Here is a 23,847-nt window from a genome sequence, read left to right on the forward strand (position 1 = left end):
TATATATGTGGCTGTATACACTGTGAGATATGTATATATATGTGGCTGTATACACTGTGATATATGTATATATATGTGGCTGTATACACTGTGCGATATATATATATATATATATATATCGCACAGTGTATACAGCCACATATATATACATATCTCACAGTGTATACAGCCACATATATATATATATATATATATATATATATATATATCACAGTGTATACAGCCACATACATACATATCGCACAGTGTATACAGCCACATACATACATATCGCACAGTGTATACAGAGACTTATTTACCTCACCCAGCAGCGTCACCTACTAAGAACAGGCCACATGACAATGGGCAGTCAGGTGACAGGTCACGTGCAGTTCTCGGTGCGTCTCAGTGACGTTTATACACGCTCAGGTGTCACGTGGTTAATCTCATAATCAGGCGGCCAATTTGCCGTGATACTTCTGGTGTCCTCTGAGCATGCGCAGTGTAGCGGCCTACGAGGGGTTCACGCCTCCCAAACGCAGACGGCTTCCGTATATGGACACGTGACACTGCTGGCTGGGTCTCTGGCGCCCACAGGAAAGATGTCTGCGCTTAGATTGTTCCTGGATCTCGCGATACTTTGCCGCAGGCCTTCGTGCCGATCACCGATTGTCTGTCAATTTTCATCCCTGTGAGTAGTGGTCGTGGTGGGGTGCGGCTGGTCGGGTCTGCGCCTCTCGGGTGGGCGGGGCAGCGGATGCGGAGGACACGCCCCTGCAGTATGGCGCCCGTGAGGAGAAGCTTCCTGCGGCTTGTCAGGTAACTGTTAGGGGAATGATGGGTGTAGTCTGCCGCCTGACGCCATGGAGGAGTCCCTGCCCCGTGTGTGAGTATAATGAGACAGCGGTGACGTCACAGCTGGACGGGAAGAAGTGTCTGCAGCACACCATGCTGACCTATCTGCCCCTAACTGACTGCCTTATCTGCCCCGACCCGACTTATCTGCCCCTAACTGACTGCCTTATCTGCCCCGACCCGACTTATCTGCCCCTAACTGACTGCCTTATCTGCCCCTAACTGACTGCCTTATCTGCCCCTAACTGACTGCCTTATCTGCCCCTAACTGACTGCCTTATCTGCCCCTTAACTGACTGCCTTATCTGCCCCCTAACTGACTACCTTATCTGCCCCTTAACTGACTGCCTTATCTGCCCCTTAACTGACTACCTTATCTGCCCCTTAACTGACTGCCTTATCTGCCCCTAACTGACTGCCTTATCTGCCCCTTAACTGACTGCCTTATCTGCCCCTTAACTGACTGCCTTATCTGCCCCTTAACTGACTGCCTTATCTGCCCCTTAACTGACTGCCTTATCTGCCCCTTAACTGACTGCCTTATCTGCCCCTTAACTGACTGCCTTATCTGCCCCGACCCGACTTATCTGCCCCTAACTGACTGCCTTATCTGCCCCTAACTGACTGCCTTATCTGCCCCTAACTGACTGCCTTATCTGCCCCGACCCTACTTATCTGCCCCTAACTGACTGCCTTATCTGCCCCTAACTGACTGCCTTATCTGCCCCTTAACTGACTGCCTTATCTGCCCCTAACTGACTGCCTTATCTGCCCCTAACTGACTGCATTATCTGCCCCTAACTGACTGCCTTATCTGCCCCTAACTGACGGCCTTATCTGCCCCTTAACTGACTGCCTTATCTGCCCCTAACTGACTGCCTTATCTGCCCCGACCCGACTTATCTGCCCCTAACTGACTGCCTTATCTGCCCCGACTTATCTGCCCCTAACTGACTGCCTTATCTGCCCCTAACTAACTGCATTATCTGCCCCTTAACTGACTGCCTTATCTGCCCCTAACTGACTGCATTATCTGCCCCTAACTGACTGCCTTATCTGCCCCGACCCGACTTATCTGCCCCTAACTGACTGCCTTATCTGCCCCCACCCGACTTATCTGCCCCTAACTGACTGCCTTATCTGCCCCTAACTGACTGCCTTATCTGCCCCTAACTGGCTGCCTTATCTGACCCGACCCGACTTATCTGCCCCTAACTGACTGCCTTATCTGCCCCTGACTGACTGCCTTATCTGCCCCTAACTGACTGCCTTATCTGCCCCTTAACTGACTGCCTTATCTGCCCCTTAACTGACTGCCTTATCTGCCCCTAACTGACTGCCTTATCTGCCCCTTAACTGACTGCCTTATCTGCCCCTAACTGACTACCTTATCTGCCCCTTAACTGACTGCCTTATCTGCCCCTTAACTGACTGCCTAATCTGCCCCTTAACTGACTGCCTTATCTGCCCCTTAACTGACTGCCTTATCTGCCCCTTAACTGACTGCCTTATCTGCCCCTTAACTGACTGCCTTATCTGCCCCTTAACTGACTGCCTTATCTGCCCCAACCCGACTTATCTGCCCCTAACTGACTGCCTTATCTGCCCCTAACTGACTGCCTTATCTGCCCCTAACTGACTGCATTATCTGCCCCTAACTGACTGCCTTATCTGCACCTAACTAACTGCATTATCTGCCCCTAACTGACTGCCTTATCTGCCCCTAACTGACTACCTTATCTGCCCCTTAACTGACTGCCTTATCTGCCCCTTAACTGACTGCCTTATCTGCCCCTTAACTGACTGCCTTATCTGCCCCTTAACTGACTGCCTTATCTGCCCCTAACTGACTGTCTTATCTGCCCCGACCCGACCTATCTGCCCCTAACTGACTGCCTTATCTGCCCCGACCCGACTTATCTGCCCCTAACTGACTGCCTTATCTGCCCCTAACTAACTGCATTATCTGCCCCCTAACTGACTGCCTTATCTGCCCCTAACTGACTGCATTATCTGCCCCTAACTGATTGCCTTATCTGTCCCCACCCGACTTATCTGCCCCTAACTGACTGCCTTATCTGCCCCTAACTGACTGCCTTATCTGCCCCGACCCGACTTATCTGCCCCTAACTGACTGCCTTATCTGCCCCTAACTGACTGCCTTATCTGCCCCTAACTGACTGCCTTATCTGCCCCTAACTGACTGCCTTATCTGCCCCTAACGGGCTGCCTTATCTGCCCCTAACTTACTGCCTTATCTGCCCCTAACTGACTGCCTTATCTGCCCCGACCCGACTTATCTGCCCCTAACTGACTGCCTTATCTGCCCCTAACTGACTGCCTTATCTGCCCCTTAACTGACTGCCTTATCTGCACCTAACTAACTGCCTTATCTGCCCCTAACTGACTGCCTTATCTGCCCCTTAACTGACTGCCTATCTGCCCCTTAACTGATGCCTTATCTGCCCCTAACTGACTGCCTTATCTGCCCCTTAACTGGACTGCCTTATCTGCCCCTAACTGACTGCCTTATCTGCCCCTTAACTGACTGCCTTATCTGCCCCTTAACTGACTGCCTTATCTGCCCCTAACTGACTGCCTTATCTGCCCCTTAACTGACTGCCTTATCTGCCCCTAACTGACTGCCTTATCTGCCCCTAACTGACTGCCTTATCTGCCCCTTAACTGACTGCCTTATCTGCCCCTAACTGACTGCCTTATCTGCCCCTAACTGACTGCCTTATCTGCCCCTAACTGACTGCCTTATTACTGCCCCTAACTTGACTGTCCTTATCTGCCCCGACCCGACTTATCTGCCCTAACTGACTGCCTTATCTGCCCCCTAACTAACTGCATTATCCCCTGCCCCCTAAGCTGACTTGCCTTATCCTGCCCCTAACTGACTGCATTATCTGCCCCTAACTGACTTGCCTTATCTGTCCCCTAACTGCTCTGACGTATCTGCCCCTGACCTGGCATATCTTGCCCTAATTTTTTCCTAACTGACTGTCCTTATCTGCCCTCCACCCGACTTATCTGCCCCTAACTGACTGCCTTATCTGCCCCAACTGACTGCCTTATCTGCCCCTAACTGACTGCCTTATCTGCCCCTAACTGACTGCCTTATCTGCCCCTAACTGACTGCCTTATCTGCCCCTAACTGACTGCCTTATCTGCCCCTAACTGACTGCCTTATCTGCCCCTAACTGACTGCCTTATCTGACCCGACCCGACTTATCTGCCCCTAACTGACTGCCTTATCTGCCCCTGACTGACTGCCTTATCTGCCCCTAACGGGCTGCCTTATCTGCCCCTAACGGGCTGCCTTATCTGCCCCTAACGGGCTGCCTTATCTGCCCCTAACGGGCTGCCTTATCTGCCCCTAACGGGCTGCCTTATCTGCCCCTAACGGGCTGCCTTATCTGCCCCTAACGGGCTGCCTTATCTGCCCCTTAACTGACTGCCTTATCTGCCCCTAACTGACTGCCTTATCTGCCCCTAACTGACTGCCTTATCTGCCCCTAACTAACCGGGACATCTGCCCCTAACTGACTGCCTTATCTGCCCCGACCCGACTTATCTGCCCCTAACTGACTGCCTTATCTGCCCCTAACTAACTGCCTTATCTGCCCCTTAACTGACTGCCTTATCTGCCCCTAACTGACTGCATTATCTGCCCCTAACTGACTGCATTATCTGCCCCTAACTGACTGCCTTATCTGCCCCGACCCGACTTATCTGCCCCTAACTGACTGCCTTATCTGCCCCCACCCGACTTATCTGCCCCTAACTGACTGCCTTATCTGCCCCTAACTGACTGCCTTATCTGCCCCTAACTGACTGCCTTATCTGCCCCTAACTGACTGCCTTATCTGCCCCTAACTGACTGCCTTATCTGCCCCTAACTGACTGCCTTATCTGCCCCTAACTGACTGCCTTATCTGCCCCTAACTGACTGCCTTATCTGACCCGACCCGACTTATCTGCCCCTAACTGACTGCCTTATCTGCCCCTGACTGACTGCCTTATCTGCCCCTGACTGACTGCCTTATCTGCCCCTAACGGGCTGCCTTATCTGCCCCTAACGGGCTGCCTTATCTGCCCCTACGGGCTGCCTTATCATGCCCTACGCGTAACCCTAACGGGGCCTGCCTTATCTGCCACTAACGGGCCTGCCTTATCTGCCCCTAACGGGCTGCCTTATCTGCCCCTAACGGGCTGCCTTATCTGCCCCTAACGGGCTGCCTTATCTGCCCCTAACGGGCTGCCTTATCTGCCCCGACCCGACTTATCTGCCCCTAACTGGCTGCCTTATCTGCCCCTAACTGGCTGCCTTATCTGCCCCTAACTGCCTTATCTGCCCCGACCCGACTTATCTGCCCCTAACTGACTGCCTTATCTGCCCCGACCCGACTTATCTGCCCCTAACTAACTGCCTTATCTGCCCCTTAACTGACTGCCTTATCTGCCCCTAACTGACTGCCTTATCTGCCCCTAACTGACTGACTGCCTTATCTGCCCCTAACTGACTGCCTTATCTGCCCCGACCCGACTTATCTGCCCCTAACGGGCCGACTTATCTGCCCCTAACTGGCTGCCTTATCTGCCCCTAACTGACTGCCTCATCTGCCCCTAACTGACTGCCTCATCTGCCCCTAACTGACTGCCTTATCTGCCCCGACCCGAATTATCTGCCCCTAACTGACTGCCTTATCTGCCCCTAACTGACTGCCTTATCTGCCCCTAACTGACTGCCTCATCTGCCCCTAACTGACTGCCTCATCTGCCCCTAACTGACTGCCTCATCTGCCCCTAACTAACCGGGACATCTGCCCCTAACTAACCGGGACATCTGCCCCTAACTGACTGACCGGGACAACTGCCCCGTGTGTGAGTATAATGAGACAGCGGTGACGTCACAGCTGGACGGGATGGAGGGGGGGAAGAAGTGTCTGCAGCACACCATGCTGACCTATCTGCCCCACGTATCTACCCCTTCCTGTGATATCTGCCCTGTCTACACAAATATCCCATGGCTGGAGGGTCTTAGGATGTTTGTGCTCAAACAATGCCCCCATGGGGGGGTAAACCTGTACCTGTCTGTGACCCCTGTGTCTTTCCTTACAGGTCCTGCATATGGAAGGTGTGATTCCCGGCAGGCGGCAACTACTGATGGACCACATGACCCTGCTGTGGTGAGCCGCCTCCTCTTCATTGGCCCAAGGGCTCCTTCTCCTGGGATAGAGGCGGGTCTCCTGTCATGTGACCCCTGCTCCTTCTCCTGTCATGTGACCCCTGCTCCTTCTCCAGTCATTTGACCCCTGCTCCTTCTTCTGAGATAGGGGTGGGTCTCCAGTCATGTGACCCCTGCTCCTTCTGGGATAGAGGCGGGTCTCCTGGGATAGGGGCGGTTCTCCTGTCATGTGACCCCTGCTCCTCCTGGGATAGAGGTGGTTCTCCTCTCATGTGACCACTGCTCCTTCTCCTGTCATGTGACCCCTGCTCCTTCTCCTGGGATAGGGGCGGGTCTCCTGTCATGTGACCCCCTGCTCCTTCTCCTGGGATAGAGGCGGGTCTCCTGGGATAGAGGTGGTTCTCCTCTCATGTGACCACTGCTCCTTCTCCTGTCATGTGACCCCTGCTCTTTCTTCTGAGATAGGGGTGGGTCTCCAGTCATGTGACCCCTGCTCCTTCTCCTGTCATGTGACCCCTGCTCCTTCTCCTGGGATAGGGGCGGGTCTCCAGTCATGTGACCCCTGCTCCTTCTCCTGGGATAGGGGCGGGTCTCCAGTCATGTGACCCCCTGCTCCTTCTCCTGGGATAGGGGCGGGTCTCCAGTCATGTGACCCCTGCTCCTTCTCCTGGGATAGGGGCGGGTCTCCAGTCATGTGATTCCTGCTCCTTCTCCTGGGATAGGGGCGGGTCTCCAGTCATGTGACCCCTGCTCCTTCTCCTGAGATAGGGGTGGGTCTCCAGTCATGTGACCCCTGCTCCTTCTGGGATAGGGGCGGTTCTCCTGTCATGTGACCCCTGCTCCTTCTCCTGGGATAGGGGTGGGTCTCCAGTCATGTGACCCCTGCTCCTTCTCCTGGGATAGGGGCGGTCTCCAGTCATGTGACCCCTGTTCTTTCTCCTGGGATAGGGGCGGTTCTCCTGTCATGTGACCCCTGCTCCTTCTTCTGAGATAGGGGGGTGGGTCTCCAGTCATGTGACCCCTGCTCCTTCTGCTGGGATAGGGGCGGGTCTCCTGTCATGTGACCCCTGCTCCTTCTCCTGGGATAGAGGCGGGTCTCCTGGGATAGGGGAGGTTCTCCTGTCATGTGACCCCTGCTCCTTCACCTGGGATAGAGGCGGGTCTCCTGGGATAGGGGGCGGGTCTCCAGTCATGTGACCCCTGCTCCTTCTCCTGGGATAGAGGCGGGTCTCCTGGGATAGGGGCGGGTCTCCTGTCATGTGACCCCTGCTCCTTCTCCTGGGATAGGGGCGGGTCTCCTGTCATGTGACCCCCTGCTCCTTCTCCTGGGATAGAGGTGGGTCTCCTGGGATAGGGGCGGGTCTCCTGTCATGTGACCCCTGCTCCTTCTCCTGGGATAGGGGCGGGTCTCCTGTCATGTGACCCCTGCTCCTTCTCCTGGGATAGAGGCGGGTCTCCTGGGATAGGGGCGGGTCTCCTGTCATGTGACCCCTGCTCCTTCTCCTGGGATAGGGGCGGGTCTCCTGTCATGTGACCCCCTGCTCCTTCTCCTGGGATAGAGGCGGGTCTCCTGGGATAGAGGTGGTTCTCCTCTCATGTGACCACTGCTCCTTCTCCTGTCATGTGACCCCTGCTCTTTCTTCTGAGATAGGGGTGGGTCTCCAGTCATGTGACCCCTGCTCCTTCTCCTGTCATGTGACCCCTGCTCCTTCTCCTGGGATAGGGGCGGGTCTCCAGTCATGTGACCTCTGCTCCTTCTCCTGGGATAGGGGCGGGTCTCCAGTCATGTGACCCCTGCTCCTTCTCCTGGGATAGGGGGCGGGTCTCCTGTCATGTGACCCCTGCTCCTTCTCCTGGGATAGAGGCGGGTCTCCTGGGATAGGGGGCGGGTCTCCAGTCATGTGACCCCCTGCTCCTTCTTCTGAGATAAGGGTGGGTCTCCAGTCATGTGACCCCTGCTCCTTCTCCTGTCATGTGACCCCTGCTCCTTCTCCTGGGATAGGGGTGGGTCTCCAGTCATGTGACCCCTGCTCCTTCTCCTGGGATAGGGGCGGGTCTCCAGTCATGTGACCCCTGCTCCTTCTCCTGAGATAGGGGTGGGTCTCCAGTCATGTGACCCCTGCTCCTTATGGGATAGGGGCGGTTCTCCTGTCATGTGACCCCTGCTCCTTCTCCTGGGATAGGGGTGGGTCTCCAGTCATGTGACCCCTGCTCCTTCTCCTGGGATAGGGGCGGTCTCCAGTCATGTGACCCCTGTTCTTTCTCCTGGGATAGGGGCGGTTCTCCTGTCATGTGACCCCTGCTCCTTCTTCTGAGATAGGGGGGTGGGTCTCCAGTCATGTGACCCCTGCTCCTTCTGCTGGGATAGGGGCGGGTCTCCTGTCATGTGACCCCTGCTCCTTCTCCTGGGATAGAGGCGGGTCTCCTGGGATAGGGGCGGGTCTCCTGTCATGTGACCCCTGCTCCTTCACCTGGGATAGAGGCGGGTCTCCTGGGATAGGGGGCGGGTCTCCTGTCATGTGACCCCTGCTCCTTCTCCTGGGATAGGGGCGGGTCTCCTGTCATGTGACCCCTGCTCCTTCTCCTGGGATAGAGGCGGGTCTCCTGGGATAGGGGCGTGTCTCCTGTCATGTGACCCCTGCTCCTTCTCCTGGGATAGAGGCGGGTCTCCTGGGATAGGGGCGGGTCTCCTGTCATGTGACCCCTGCTCCTTCTCCTGGGATAGGGGGCGGGTCTCCTGTCATGTGACCCCTGCTCCTTCTCCTGGGATAGGGGGCGGGTCTCCTGTCATGTGACCCCTGCTCCTTCTCCTGGGATAGGGGGCGGGTCTCCTGTCATGTGACCCCTGCTCCTTCTCCTGGGATAGGGGGCGGGTCTCCTGTCATGTGACCCCTGCTCCTTCTCCTGGGATAGGGGGCGGGTCTCCTGTCATGTGACCCCTGCTCCTTCTCCTGGGATAGGGGCAGTTCTCCTGTCATGTGACCCTTGCTCCTTCTCCTGGGATAGAGGCGGGTCTCCTGGGATAGGGGCGGGTCTCCTGTCATGTGACCCCTCCTTCTCCTGTCATGTGACCCCTGCTCCTTCTCCTGGGATAGGGGCGGGTCTCCTGTCATGTGATCCCTGCTCCTTCTCCTGTCATGTGACCCCTGCTCCTTCTCCTGTCATGTGACCCCTGCTCCTTCTCCTGTCATGTGACCCCTGCTCCTTCTCCTGGGATAGGGGCGGTTCTCCTGTCATGTGACCCCTGCTCTTTCTCCTGTCATGTGACCCCTGCTCCTTCTCCTGGGATAGAAGCGGATCTCCTGTCATGTGACCCCTCCTTCTCCTGGGATAGGGTCGGGTCTCCTGTCATGTGACCCCTGCTCCTTCTCCTGGGATAGGGGGCGGTTCTCCTGTCATGTGACCCCTGCTCCTTCTCCTGGGATAGAAGCGGATCTCCTGTCATGTGACCCCTGCTCCTTCTCCTGGGATAGGGGGCGGTTCTCCTGTCATGTGACCCCTCCTTCTCCTGGGATAGGGTCGGGTCTCCTGTCATGTGACCCCTGCTCCTTCTCCTGGGATAGGGGGCGGTTCTCCTGTCATGTGACCCCTGCTCCTTCTCCTGGGATAGGGGCGGGTCTCCTGTCATGTGACCCCTGCTCCTTCTCCTGGGATAGGGGCGGGTCTCCTGTCATGTGACCCCTGCTCCTTCTCCTGGGATAGGGGCGGGTCTCCTGTCATGTGACCTCCTCAGGTGTCTGTCATGGCGGCTCTGCTGTCTAACCTGCTCTGTGTCTTCCTTCTTCTAGCCTGGATCTTCTTTAGACCTATGGAGAAGAAGGATTTTGAGACATGGCTTGAGAACCTTTCAGCGTCTTTCTTCACTCTCACCGATCTGCAGAAAAATGAGACCCTGGATCACCTGATCAGCCTGAGCGGAGCGGTGCAGCTGCGTCACCTGTCCAATAACCTGGAGACCCTGCTGAAGCGCGACTTCCTGAAGCTTCTGCCCCTGGAGCTCAGCTTCTACCTGCTGAAATGGCTGGACCCCCAGACGCTGCTCACCTGCTGCCTGGTGTCCAAGCAGTGGAACAAGGTGATCAGCGCCTGCACCGAGGTCTGGCAGGTGGCGTGCCGCGGCCTGGGCTGGCAGATAGACGATGCCGCCGGGCAGGACACGCAGCACTGGAAGAAGGTCTACCTGAAGGCCGTGCTGCGGATGAAGCAGCTGGCCAACCATGAAGCCTTCCAGACCGCATCGCTCATCGGACACAGCGCCAGAGTCTATGCACTTTACTATAAGGACGGCCTCCTGTGTACAGGTAAGGGTATACAGCAGCAATATACCGGGGGGGGGGGGGGTATTCCGCACTGTCCGGCCTCCTGTGTACAGGTAAGGGGTATACAGCAGCAATATACCGGGGGGGGGGGGGTGTAGTCCGCACTGTCCGGCCTCCTGTGTACAGGTAAGGGTATACAGCAGCAATATACCGGGGGGGGGGGGGGGGTAGTCCGCACTGTCCGGCCTCCTGTGTACAGGTAAGGGTATACAAGCAGCAATATACCCGGGGGGGGGGGGGGGGGGTGTAGTCCGCACTGTCCGGCCTCCTGTGTACAGGTAAGGGTATACAGCAGCAATATACCGGGGGGGGGGGTGTAGTCCGCACTGTCCGGCCTCCTGTGTACAGGTAAGGGTATACAGCAGCATATACCCGGGGGGGGGGGGGTGTAGTCCGCACTGTCCGGCCTCCTGTGTACAGGTAAGGGTATACAGCAGCAATATACCGGGGGGGTCGGGGGGGGGGTGTAGTCCGCACTGTCCGGCCTCCTGTGTACAGGTAAGGGTATACAGCAGCAATATACCGGGGGGGGGTAGTCCGCACTGTCCGGCCTCCTGTGTACAGGTAAGGGTATACAGCAGCAATATACCGGGGGGGGTAGTCCGCACTGTCCGGCCTCCTGTGTACAGGTAAGGGTATACAGCAGCAATATACCGGGGGGGGGTAGTCCGCACTGTCCGGCCTCCTGTGTACAGGTAAGGGTATACAGCAGCAATATACCCGGGGGGGGGGGGGGAGCTGTGCAGTCCGCACTGTCCGGCCTCCTGTGTACAGGTAAGGGTATACAGCAGCAATATACCGGGGGGGGGGGTGTAGTCCCGCACTGTCCGGCCTCCTGTGTACAGGTAAGGGTATACAGCAGCAATATACCGGGGGGGGGGGTGTAGTCCGCACTGTCCGGCCTCCTGTGTACAGGTAAGGGTATACAGCAGCAATATACCCAGGGGGGGGGGGCGGGGGGGGGGGGGGGGGGGGGGGGGGGGGGTGTAGTCCGCACTGTCCTGGCCTCCTGTGTACAGGTAAGGGTATACAGCAGCAATATACCGGGGGGGGGGGGTGTAGTCCGCACTGTCCGGCCTCCTGTGTACAGGTAAGGGTATACAGCAGCAATATACCGGGGGGGGGGGTAGTCCGCACTGTCCGGCCTCCTGTGTACAGGTAATGGTATACAGCAGCAATATACCGGGGGGGGGGGGGGGTGTAGTCCGCACTGTCCGGCCTCCTGTGTACGGATAAGGGTATACAGCAGCAATATACCAGGGGGGGGGGGGGTGTAGTCCGCACTGTCCGGCCTCCTGTGTACGGATAAGGGTATACAGCAGCAATATACCGGGGGGGGAAGTCTGTGTAGTCCGCATTGTCCAGCCTCCTGTGTACAGGTAAGGGTATACAGCAGCAATATACCGGGGGGGGGGGGGGGTGTAGTCCGCACTGTCCGGCCTCCTGTGTACGGATAAGGGTATACAGCAGCAATATACCAGGGGGGGGAGGTGTAGTCCGCACTGTCCGGCCTCCTGTGTACGGATAAGGGTATACAGCAGCAATATACCGGTGGGGGGGTGTAGTCCGCACTGTCCGGCCTCCTGTGTACAGGTAAGGGTATACAGCAGCAATATACCGGGGGGAGGGGGGGGGGGGGGGGGTGTAGTCCGCACTGTCCGGCCCTCCTGTGTACGGATAAGGGTATACAGCAGCAATATACCGGGGGGGGGGTGTAGTCCGCACTGTCCGGCCTCCTGTGTACAGGTAAGGGTATACAGCACCAATATACTGGGGGTTGGGGGGGGGGGTGTAGTCCGCACTGTCCGGCCTCCTGTGTACGGATAAGGGTATACAGCAGCAATATACCAGGGGGGGGGAGGTGTAGTCCGCACTGTCCGGCCTCCTGTGTACGGATAAGGGTATGCAGCAGCAATATACCGGGGTGGGGGGGTGGGTGTAGTCCGCACTGTCCGGCCTCCTGTGTACGGATAAGGGTATACAGCAGCAATATACCGGGGGGGAAGTCTGTGTAGTCCGCATTGTCCAGCCTCCTGTGTACAGGTAAGGGTATACAGCAGCAATATACCAGGGGGGGGTGTAGTCCGCACTCTCCGGCCTCCTGTATATAACGGGGGGGGGCGTCACCTGGAGTCAGTGGGGGGGACAGGTGGGGATCATACTTACCCCCCCCATAGACCATTTGGTGTCTGGGCAGCCGTAGTAATGGTCACTCTCCGTGTGCCGCAGGTTCTGACGACCTGTCCGCCAAGCTGTGGGACGTGAGCACCGGCCAGTGCATCTATGGCATCCAGACCCACACCTGCGCCGCTGTCACCTTCGATGAACAAAAGCTTGTGACCGGCTCATTCGATAATACTGTGGCCTGCTGGGACTGGAGCTCAGGGGCCCGAACACAGCACTTCAGGGGCCACACTGGTGCAGGTGAGGATACAGAAGACCCTCATGGAATCTGTAGGCAGGGGCCCACCCATGGAGCCTGCAGGCAGGGGCCCACCCATGGAGCCTGCAGGCAGGGGCCCACCCATGGAGCCTGCAGGCAGGGGCCCACCCATGGAGCCTGTAGGCAGGGGCCCACCCATGGAGCCTGCAGGCAGGGGCCCACCCATGGAGCCTGCAGGCAGGGGCCCACCCATGGAGCCTGTAGGCAGGGGCCCACCCATGGAGCCTGCAGGCAGGGGCCCACCCATGGAGCCTGTAGGCAGGGGCCCACCCATGGAGCCTGCAGGCAGGGGCCCACCCATGGAGCCTAATACCCTCCTCCTCCTGCCGTACAACTAATCCCCTCCTCCTCCTCTCGTACAACTAATACCCTCCTCCTCCCGTACAACTAATACCCTCCTCCTCCTCCCGTACAACTAATACCCTCCTCCTCCTGTTCAACGAATACCCTCCTTCTCCACCTCCTCCTCCCGTACAACTAATACCCTCCTCCTCCTGTTCAACGAATACCCTCCTTCTCCACCTCCTCCTCCCGTACAACTAATACCCTCCTCCTCCTGTTCAACGAATACCCTCCTTCTCCACCTCCTCCTCCCGTACAACTAATACCCTCCTCCTCCTCCCGTACAACTAATACCCTCCTCCTCCTGTTCAACGAATACCCTCCTTCTCCACCTCCTCCTCCCGTACAACTAATACCCTCCTCCTCCTGTTCAACGAATACCCTCCTTCTCCACCTCCTCCTCCCGTACAACTAATACCCTCCTCCTCCTCCCGTACAACTAATACCCTCCTCCTCCTGTTCAACGAATACCCTCCTTCTCCACCTCCTCCTCCCGTACAACTAATACCCTCCTCCTCCTCCCGTACAACTAATACCCTCCTTCTCCACCTCCTCCTCCCGTACAACTAATACCCTCCTCCTCCTCCCGTACAACTAATACCCTCCTCCTCCTGTTCAACGAATACCCTCCTTCTCCACCTCCTCCTCCCGTACAACTAATACCCTCCTCCTCCTCCTCCCATACAACTAATACCCTCCTCCTCCTCCCGTACAACTAATACCCTCCTCCTCCTCCCATACAACTAATACCCTCCTCCTCCTCCCGTACAACTAATACCCTCCTCCTCCCGTACAACTAATACCCTCCTCTTCCTCCTCCAGTACAACTAATACCCTCCTCCTCCTCCTCCCGTACAACTAATACCCTCCTCCTCCTCCCGTACATCTAATCCCCTCCTCCTCCTCCTCCCGTACAACTAATCCCCTCCTCCTCCTCCTCCCGTACAACTAATCCCCTCCTCCTCCTCCTCCCGTACAACTAATACCCTCCTCCTCCCGTACAACTAATACCCTCCTCCTCCTCCTCCCGTACAACTAATACCCTCCTCCTCCTCCTGTACATCTAATCCCCTCCTCCTCCTCCTCCTCCCGTACAACTAATCCCCTCCTCCTCCTCCTCCCGTACAACTAATCCCCTCCTCCTCCCATACAACTAATCCCCTCCTCCTCCTCCCGTACAACTAATCCCCTCCTCCTCCCGTACAACTAATCCCCTCCTCCTCCTCCCGTACAACTAATACCCTCCTCCTCCTCCTCCCATACAACTAATACCCTCCTCCTCCTCCCGTACAACTAATACCCTCCTCCTCCTCCTCCCATACAACTAATCCCCTCCTCCTCCTCCTCCCGTACAACTAATACCCTCCTCCTCCTCCTCTTCCCGTACATCTAATCCCCTCCTCCTCCTCCCGTACAACTAATCCCCTCCTCCTCCTCCTCCCGTACAACTAATCCCCTCCTCCTCCTCCTCCTCCCGTACAACTAATACCCTCCTCCTCCTCCTCCCGTATCCTGCAGTGTGTGGACTCATGTCTTCCTTCCTCAGTCTTTAGTGTGGACTATAATGATGAGCTGGATCTATTGGTCAGCGGCTCTGCGGACAACACTGTGAAGATCTGGGCCTTATCTTCTGGAACCTGCTTGAATACCCTCACCGGTCACACTGAATGGGTAACAAAGGTAGGCGTCTGCCGGCAGGTATATATATATATGTGTGCTGGGGTCAGAGTGGTGACCTGTGACCTCTTACCTGTCCTCTGCTCCTGCAGGTGGTGTTACAGAAGTGTGAGGTGACCTCGGTCCTGCACAGTCCAGGAGATTACATCCTGCTGAGCGCTGACAAGTATGAGATTAAGGTAATGATGTCTTCAATGGCCTCAGGGGGCGCTCTACAGTACAAACATAGATGGTCGGCCCCCAGGTCCATTCCATCATGTCCCCCTTTCCCTTCTTCCTCCTGTAACATATATAAAGGTTTCCATCATGTCCCCTTTCCCTTCTTCCTCCTGTAACATATATAAAGGTTTCCATCATGTCCCCTTTCCCTTCTTCCTCCTGTAACATATATAAAGGTTTCCATCATGTCCTCCTTTCCCTTCTTCCTCCTGTAACATATATAAAGGTTTCCATCATGTCCTCCCTTCCCTTCTTCCCCCTGTAACATATATAAAGGTTTCCATCATGTCCCTCCTTTTCCCTTCTTCCTCCTGTAACATATATAAAGGTTTCCATCATGTCCTCCCTTTCCCTTCTTCCTCCTGTAACATATATAAAGGTTTCCATCATGTCCCTCCTTTTCCCTTCTTCCTCCTGTAACATATATAAAGGTTTCCATCATGTCCTCCTTTCCCTTCTTCCTCCTGTAACATATATAAAGGTTTCCATCATGTCCCCATCTTTTCCCTCTGTCCTCCCTGTAACATATATAAAGGTTTCCATCATGTCCTCCCTTTCCCTTCTTCCTCCTGTAACATATATAAAGGTTTCCATCATGTCCCCTTTCCCTTCTTCCTCCTGTAACATATATAAAGGTTTCCATCATGTCCTCCTTTCCCTTCTTCCTCCTGTAACATATATAAAGGTTTCCATCATGTCCCCTTTCCCTTCTTCCCCCTGTAACATATATAAAGCTTTCCATCATGTCCTCCCTTTCCCTTCTTCCTCCTGTAACATATATAAAGGTTTCCATCATGTCCTCCTTTCCCTTCTTCCTCCTGTAACATATATAAAGGTTTCCATCATGTCCCTCCTTTTCCCTTCTTCCTCCTGTAACATATATAAAGGTTTCCATTCTTGTCCTCCTTTCCCTTCTTCCTCCTGTAACATATATAAAGGTTTCCATCATGTCCCTCCTTTTCCCTTCTTCCTCCTGTAACATATATAAAGGTTTCCATCATGTCCTCCTTTCCCTTCTTCCTCCTGTAACATATATAAAGGTTTCCATCATGTCCCTCCTTTTCCCTTCTTCCTCCTGTAACATATATAAAGGTTTCCATCATGTCCTCCTTTCCCTTCTTCCTCCTGTAACATATATAAGGTTTCCATCATGTCCCTCCTTTTCCCTTCTTCCTCCTGTAACATATATAAAGGTTTCCATCATGTCCTCCTTTCCCTTCTTCCTCCTGTAACATATATAAAGGTTTCCATCATGTCCCTCCTTTTCCCTTCTTCCTCCTGTAACATATATAAAGGTTTCCATCATGTCCTCCTTTCCCTTCTTCCCCCTGTAACATATATAAAGGTTTCCACCATGTCCCCCCTTTCCCTTCTTCCCCCTGTAACATATATAAAGGTTTCCATCATGTCCCCCCTTTCCCTTCTTCCTCCTATAACATATATAAAGGTTTCCCTCATGTCCCTTTCCCTTCTTCCTCCTGTAACATATATAAAGGTTTCCATCATGTCCCCCCTTTCCCTTCTTCCTCCTGTAACATATATAAAGGTTTCCATCATGTCCCCCTTTCCCTTCTTTCCTCCTGTAACATATATAAAGGTTTCCATCATGTCCCCCTTTCCCTTCTTCCTCCTGTAACATATATAAAGGTTTCCATCATGGTCTCCCTTTCCATTCTTCCTCCTGTAACATATATAAAGGTTTCCATCATGTCCTCCCTTTCCCTTCTTCCTCCTGTAACATAATATAAAGGTTTCCATCATGTCCTCCCTTTCCCTTCTTCCTCCTGTAACATATATAAAGGTTTCCATCATGTCCTCCCTTTCCCTTCTTCCTCCTGTAACATATATAAAGGTTTCCATCATGTCCTCCCTTTCCCTTCTTCCTCCTGTAACATATATAAAGGTTTCCATCATGTCCTCCCTTTCCCTTCTTCCTCCTGTAACATATATAAAGGTTTCCATCATGTCCTCCTTTCCCTTCTTCCCTCCTAGCATCATGTTCCTCCGTTCCCTTCTTCCCTCCTGTAACATATATAAAGGTTCCATCATGTCCCCCTTTCCCTTCTTCCTCCTGTAACATATATAAAGGTTTCCATCCTGTCCCCCCTTTCCCTTCTTCCTCCTGTAACATATATAAAGGTTTCCATCATGTCCCCCCTTTCCCTTCTTCCTCCTGTAACATATATAAAGGTTTCCATCATGTCCTCCCTTTCCCTTCTTCCTCCTGTAACATATATAAAGGTTTCCATCATTTCCTCCTTTCCCTTCTTCCTCCTGTTATATATATATAAAGGTTTCCATCATGTCCTCCTTTCCCTTCTTCCTCCTGTAACATATATAAAGGTTTCCACCATGTCCCCCCTTTCCCTTCTTCCCCCTGTAACATATATAAAGGTTTCCATCATGTCCTCCCTTTCCCTTCTTCCTCCTGTAACATATATAAAGGTTTCCATCATGTCCCCCTTTCCCTTCTTCCTCCTGTAACATATATAAAGGTTTCCATCATGTCCCCTTTCCCTTCTTCCTCCTGTAACATATATAAAGCTTTCCATCATGTCCCCTTTCCCTTCTTCCCCCTGTAACATATATAAAGGTTTCCACCATGTCCCCCCTTTCCCTTCTTCCTCCTGTAACATATATAAAGGTTTCCATCATGTCCCCTTTCCCTTCTTCCTCCTGTAACATATATAAAGGTTTCCATCATGTCCCCTTTCCCTTCTTCCCCCTGTAACATATATAAAGCTTTCCATCATGTCCCCTTTCCCTTCTTCCCCCTGTAACATATATAAAGCTTTCCATCATGTCCCCTTTCCCTTCTTCCCCCTGTAACATATATAAAAGTTTCCATCATGTCCCCTTTCCCTTCTTCCTCCTGTAACATATATAAAGGTTTCCATCATGTCCCCTTTCCCTTCTTCCCCCTGTAACATATATAAAGCTTTCCATCATGTCCCCTTTCCCTTCTTCCCCCTGTAACATATATAAAGCTTTCCATCATGTCCCCTTTCCCTTCTTCCCCCTGTAACATATATAAAGGTTTCCATCATTTCCTCCTTTCCCTTCTTCCCCCTGTAACATATATAAAGGTTTCCATCATGTCCCCTTTCCCTTCTTCCTCCTGTAACATATATAAAGGTTTCCATCATGTCCCTCCTTTCCCTTCTTCCTCCTGTAACATATATAAAGGTTTCCATCATGTCCCTCCTTTCCCTTCTTCCTCCTGTAACATATATAAAGGTTTCCATCATGTCCCTCCTTTCCCTTCTTCCCCCTGTAACATATATAAAGGTTTCCATCATGTCCCCTTTCCCTTCTTCCCCCTGTAACATATATAAAGGTTTCCATCATGTCCCCTTTCCCTTCTTCCCCCTGTAACATATATAAAGGTTTCCATCATGTCCCCTTTCCTTTCTTCCTCCTGTAACATATATAAAGGTTTCCATCATGTCCCTCCTTTCCCTTCTTCCTCCTGTAACATATATAAAGGTTTCCATCATGTCCCTCCTTTCCCTTCTTCCTCATGTAACATATATAAAGGTTTCCATCATGTCCCTCCTTTCCCTTCTTCCCCCTGTAACATATTTAAAGGTTTCCATCATGTCCTCCCTTTCCCTTCTTCCTCCTGTAACATATATAAAGGTTTCCATCATGTCCTCCTTTCCCTTCTTCCCCCTGTAACATATATAAAGCTTTCTATCATGTCCTCCCTTTCCCTTCTTCCTCCTGTAACATATATAAAGGTTTCCATCATGTCCTCCCTTTCCCTTCTTCCTCCTGTAACATATATAACGGTTTCCATCATGTCCTCCTTTCCCTTCTTCCTCCTGTAACATATATAACGGTTTCCATCATGTCCTCCCTTTCCCTTCTTCCCCCTGTAACATATATAAAGCTTTCCATCATGTCCCCTTTCCCTTCTTCCTCCTGTAACATATATAAAGCTTTCCATCATGTCCTCCTTTCCCTTCTTCCTCCTGTAACATATATAAAGGTTTCCATCATGTCTCCCCTTTCCCTTCTTCCTCCTGTAACATATAAAGGTTTCCATCATGTCCTCCCTTTCCTTCTTCCTCCTGTAACATATATAAAGCTTTCCATCATGTCCCCTTTCCCTTCTTCCCCCATGCTCCTGAGTCTGGAGTCTTTGTCTTCGCTGTGCAGACTCCATGTTGGTGCAGGATACTGTACACACTGTGTGATGTGCTGAGCGGAGCGGCAGCCATGATGGTTGGGCATCGCCTCCATTACTCTATTATTTCTTCCTCTTCTTTGGTGTTTTTCAGATTTGGCCGATTGGCAGAGAGATAAATTGTAAGTGTCTGAAGACGTTGTACGTGTCTGATGACCGCAGTATAAGTCTCCAGCCCCGGCTGCACTTTGATGGCAGATACATAGTCTGTAGCTCGGTCCTGGGACTCTACCAGTGGGACTTTGCCAGCTATGACCTCCTGCGGTAATGTATATATATATACACCTGTATAATCAGTAGCAGCAGGGGCCGGGCCTGCTCGGGGTCACATGGCATCAAGTCTGAGATGTATGATGCCGCCAGAGCTGGAGCTGCCGCTGTCATTCTGCGTGTAAATCCAGTGTCAGAGGTATTGGCAGCAGCTTGTACTGCTGAGCCCCGCTGTGATCAAGAGATCGTTCCCATCCGTCTCCCCGTGCCAGCATTCCCACCTCTATGGCAGCGCTCCCGTCCATCTGCCTGCACCGGCCGTTCTGTCCCGTCCACCTCCCCGTGCCGGGCGGCCCGGTCCCATCCATCTTCTTGGTTGTATCTTTATGATGATAGGTCAGACATGTTTGTAATCCCAGGGACTCTGTAAGTGTGGAAGCTATGGGCAGCCTGGTGATGTGGAGGAGACACGGCTGGTCCTGAGGGGGGCCTCATGGCTGCCGGGGGAGGGGGGAGCGCACTTAGGTACGTTGCCATTATCAGTGCTTTCCTCTCTTTCCAGAATCATCAAGACTCCGGAGTCCAGCAGCCTCTCCCTGCTCGGTTTCGGGGAGGTTTTTGCCCTCCTCTTTGATAACCATCACCTGTACATCCTGGACTTACGGACTGAGAAGGTGATCAGCCGCTGGCCGCTCCCCGAGTACAGGAAGTCCAAGCGGGGCTCCAGCTTTCTGGCCGGAGAGATGGCCTGGCTGGACGGCCTGGACGGTAGCAATGACGTCGGCCTGGTGTTTGCCACCAGCATGCCCGACCACAGTATCCATCTGGTGTTATGGAAGGAGAATGGCTGACAGCAGCGCAACGGCCAGCCAGATTACACCAAGACATTGAGGGCGACGTATCGGCAACCACTGTCAGTGTGCATGAACCAAAGTTCCCATCATGCAGTGCACAATCACCTCGGATTTCTTTCTTCTTTCGATTCCCTTGCTGCGGCATGAGAAGTGGTCACCCCGACCGTCATTCTCCCCTCTCACCGACACATTCAGTAACGTCCAGCGCTGAGCACCATGACGGCTCCGAGGGTCTGGACTATGGACCTCACTCCGCAATAGTCTTTCTACATGTAATCTATTTTAATACAGAAATAGTCCTAAGAGTGTATGACTATGTGAGATGGTTGCGAGGCGGGGGAGGGGGGCAACGTACCGGGGGAGGGGGGCAACGCAACGGGGGAGCACTACACCATACATAACCTCACAGTGTAGGAGAGGGGGTCAGTATATAAGGGGAACACTGGATGATACCCCCCCCTCCCCCATTACATAGTGTGGGAGAGGGGGTCAGTATATAAGGGGAACACTGGATGATACCCCCCCCCCCCCATTACATAGTGTGGGAGAGGGGGTCAGTATATAAGGGGAACACTGGATGATACCCCCCCCCTCCCCCATTACATAGTGTGGGAGAGGGGGTCAGTATATAAGGGGAACACTGGATGATACCCCCCCCCCATTACATAGTGTGGGAGAGGGGGTCAGTATATAAGGGGAACACTGGATGATACCCCCCCCCCCCCCATTACATAGTGTGGGAGAGGGGGTCAGTATATAAGGGGAACACTGGATGATACCCCCCCCCCATTACATAGTGTGGGAGAGGGGGTCAGTATATAAGGGGGACACTGGATGATACCCCCCCCCCATTACATAGTGTGGGTGAGGGGGTCAGTATATAAGGAGAACACTGGATGATACCCCCCCCCCCCATTACATAGTGTGGGAGAGGGGGTCAGTATATAAGGGGAACACTGGATGATACCCCCCCCCCCCCCATTACATAGTGTGGGAGAGGGGGGTCAGTATATAAGGAGAACACTGGATGATCCCCCCCCCCCCCCCCATTATATAGTGTGGGAGAGGGGGTCAGTATATAAGGAGAACACTGGATGATACCCCCCCCCCCATTACATAGTGTGGGAGAGGGGGTCAGTATATAAGGAGAACACTGGATGATACCCCCCCCCCCATTACATAGTGTGGGAGAGGGGGTCAGTATATAAGGGGGACACTGGATGATACCCCCCCCCCCCCCATTACATAGTGTGGGAGAGGGGGTCAGTATATAAGGAGAACACTGGATGATACCCCCCCCCCCCCCATTACATAGTGTGGGAGAGGGGTCAGTATATAAGGAGAACACTGGATGATACCCCCCCCCCCCCATTACATAGTGTGGGAGAGGGGGTCAGTATATAAGGAGAACACTGGATGATACCCCCCCCCCATTACATAGTGTGGGAGAGGGGGTCAGTATATAAGGGGAACACTGGATGATACCCCCCCCCCATTACATAGTGTGGGAGAGGGGGTCAGTATATAAGGAGAACACTGGATGATACCCCCCCCCCCCCATTACATAGTGTGGGAGAGGGGGTCAGTATATAAGGAGAACACTGGATGACACCCCCCCCCCATTACATAGTGTGGGAGAGGGGGTCAGTATATAAGGAGAACACTGGATGATACCCCCCCCCCCCATTACATAGTGTGGGAGAGGGGGTCAGTATATAAGGGGGACACTGGATGATACCCCCCCCCCCCCCCATTACATAGTGTGGGAGAGGGGGTCAGTATATAAGGAGAACACTGGATGATACCCCCCCCCCATTACATAGTGTGGGAGAGGGGGTCAGTATATAAGGAGAACACTGGATGATACCCCCCCCCCATTACATAGTGTGGGAGAGGGGGTCAGTATATAAGGGGAACACTGGATGATACCCCCCCCCCCCCATTACATAGTGTGGGAGAGGGGGTCAGTATATAAGGAGAACACTGGATGATACCCCCCCCCCCCATTACATAGTGTGGGAGAGGGGGTCAGTATATAAGGAGAACACTGGATGATACCCCCCCCCCCCCCCCATTACATAGTGTGGGAGAGGGGGTCAGTATATAAGGGGAACACTGGATGGTACTCCCCCCCCCTCCCCCATTACATAGTGTGGGAGAGGGGGTCAGTATATAAGGAGAACACTGGATGATACCCCCCCCCATTACATAGTGTGGGAGAGGGGGTCAGTATATAAGGAGAACACTGGATGATACCCCCCCCCCCCATTACATAGTGTGGGAGAGGGGGTCAGTATATAAGGAGAACACTGGATGATACCCCCCCCATTACATAGTGTGGGAGAGGGGGTCAGTATATAAGGAGAACACTGGATGATACCCCCCCCCCATACATAGTGTGGGAGAGGGGGTCAGTATATAAGGAGAACACTGGATGATACCCCCCCCCCCCCCATTACATAGTGTGGGAGAGGGGGTCAGTATATAAGGAGAACACTGGATGATACCCCCCCCCCCATTACCTAGTGTGGGAGAGGGGGTCAGTATATACGGCGAACACTGGATGATACCCCCCCCCCCATTACATAGTGTGGGAGAGGGGGTCAGTATATAAGGAGAACACTGGATGATACCCCCCCCCCCCATTACATAGTGTGGGAGAGGGGGTCAGTAATAAGGAGAACACTGGATGATACCCCCCCCCCCCATTACATAGTGTGGGAAGAGGGGGTCAGTATATAATGAGAACACTGGATGATACCCCCCCCCATTACATAGTGTGGGAGAGGGGGTCAGTATATAAGGGAAACACTGGATGATACCCCCCCCCCCCCCCATACATAGTGTGGGAGAGGGGGGTCAGTATATAGGAGAACACTGGATGATACCCCCCCCCCCATTACATAGTGAGGGAGAGGGGGTCAGTATATAAGGAGAACACTGGATGATACCCCCCCCCCCCCCCATTACATAGTGTGGGAGAGGGGGTCAGTATATAAGGGGAACACTGGATGGTACTCCCCCCCCCTCCCCCATTACATAGTGTGGGAGAGGGGGTCAGTATATAAGGAGAACACTGGATGATACCCCCCCCCATTACATAGTGTGGGAGAGGGGGTCAGTATATAAGGAGAACACTGGATGATACCCCCCCCCATTACATAGTGTGGGAGAGGGGGTCAGTATATAAGGAGAACACTGGATGATACCCCCCCCCCCCCATTACATAGTGTGGGAGAGGGGGTCAGTATATAAGGGGAACACTGGATGATACCCCCCCCCATTACATAGTGTGGGAGAGGGGGTCAGTATATAAGGAGAACACTGGATGATACCCCCCCCCCATTACATAGTGTGGGAGAGGGGGTCAGTATATAAGGAGAACACTGGATGATACCCCCCCCCATTACATAGGTGGGAGGAGGGGGTCAGTATATAAGGAGACACCCTGGATGATTACGCCCCCCCCATTACATAGTGCTGGGAGGAGGGGGTCAGTATATAAGGAGAACACGGATGATACCCCCCCCCCCCATTTACATAGTGTGGGAGAGGGGGGTCACGTA

The 23,847-nt window shown here is 53.6% G+C and overlaps 2 protein-coding genes across 4 annotated transcripts in view; one reads left to right on the forward strand and one right to left on the reverse strand.

Moving 5' to 3' along the window:
- The window catches only part of SLC2A8 (solute carrier family 2 member 8), a 30,603-nt gene extending 29,767 nt beyond the window's left edge, over nt 1–836 (reverse strand). Inside the window, exon 1 of one of the 2 annotated variants that reach the window (XM_069942737.1) lies at nt 322–836. The gene's annotated coding sequence lies outside the window, so the exon portion shown is untranslated. Of the gene's footprint in view, nt 1–299 lie in introns of both variants that reach the window. The other variant, XM_069942736.1, reaches the window with a different exon arrangement.
- On the forward strand, nt 513–20,586 carry FBXW2 (F-box and WD repeat domain containing 2). 2 transcript variants are annotated; one of them, XM_069942739.1, is made up of 8 exons: nt 513–670; nt 5,962–6,029; nt 9,817–10,329; nt 12,577–12,771; nt 14,679–14,812; nt 14,902–14,988; nt 19,312–19,481; nt 19,990–20,586. In XM_069942739.1, exons 3-8 carry the CDS (start codon nt 9,837–9,839, stop codon nt 20,276–20,278), a joined length of 1,368 nt encoding a protein of 455 aa, XP_069798840.1. In that variant the 5' UTR covers nt 513–670; nt 5,962–6,029; nt 9,817–9,836; the 3' UTR covers nt 20,279–20,586. The 2 variants fall into 2 exon arrangements, with proteins under 2 accessions (XP_069798840.1, XP_069798839.1); XM_069942738.1 differs by lacking the exon at nt 513–670 and adding an exon at nt 680–798.
- Nucleotides 20,587–23,847: the final 3,261 nt, after the last annotated feature.

This window comes from Dendropsophus ebraccatus, chromosome 10 (genome assembly GCF_027789765.1).
Source record: "Dendropsophus ebraccatus isolate aDenEbr1 chromosome 10, aDenEbr1.pat, whole genome shotgun sequence".
Lineage (NCBI taxonomy): Eukaryota > Metazoa > Chordata > Amphibia > Anura > Hylidae > Dendropsophus > Dendropsophus ebraccatus.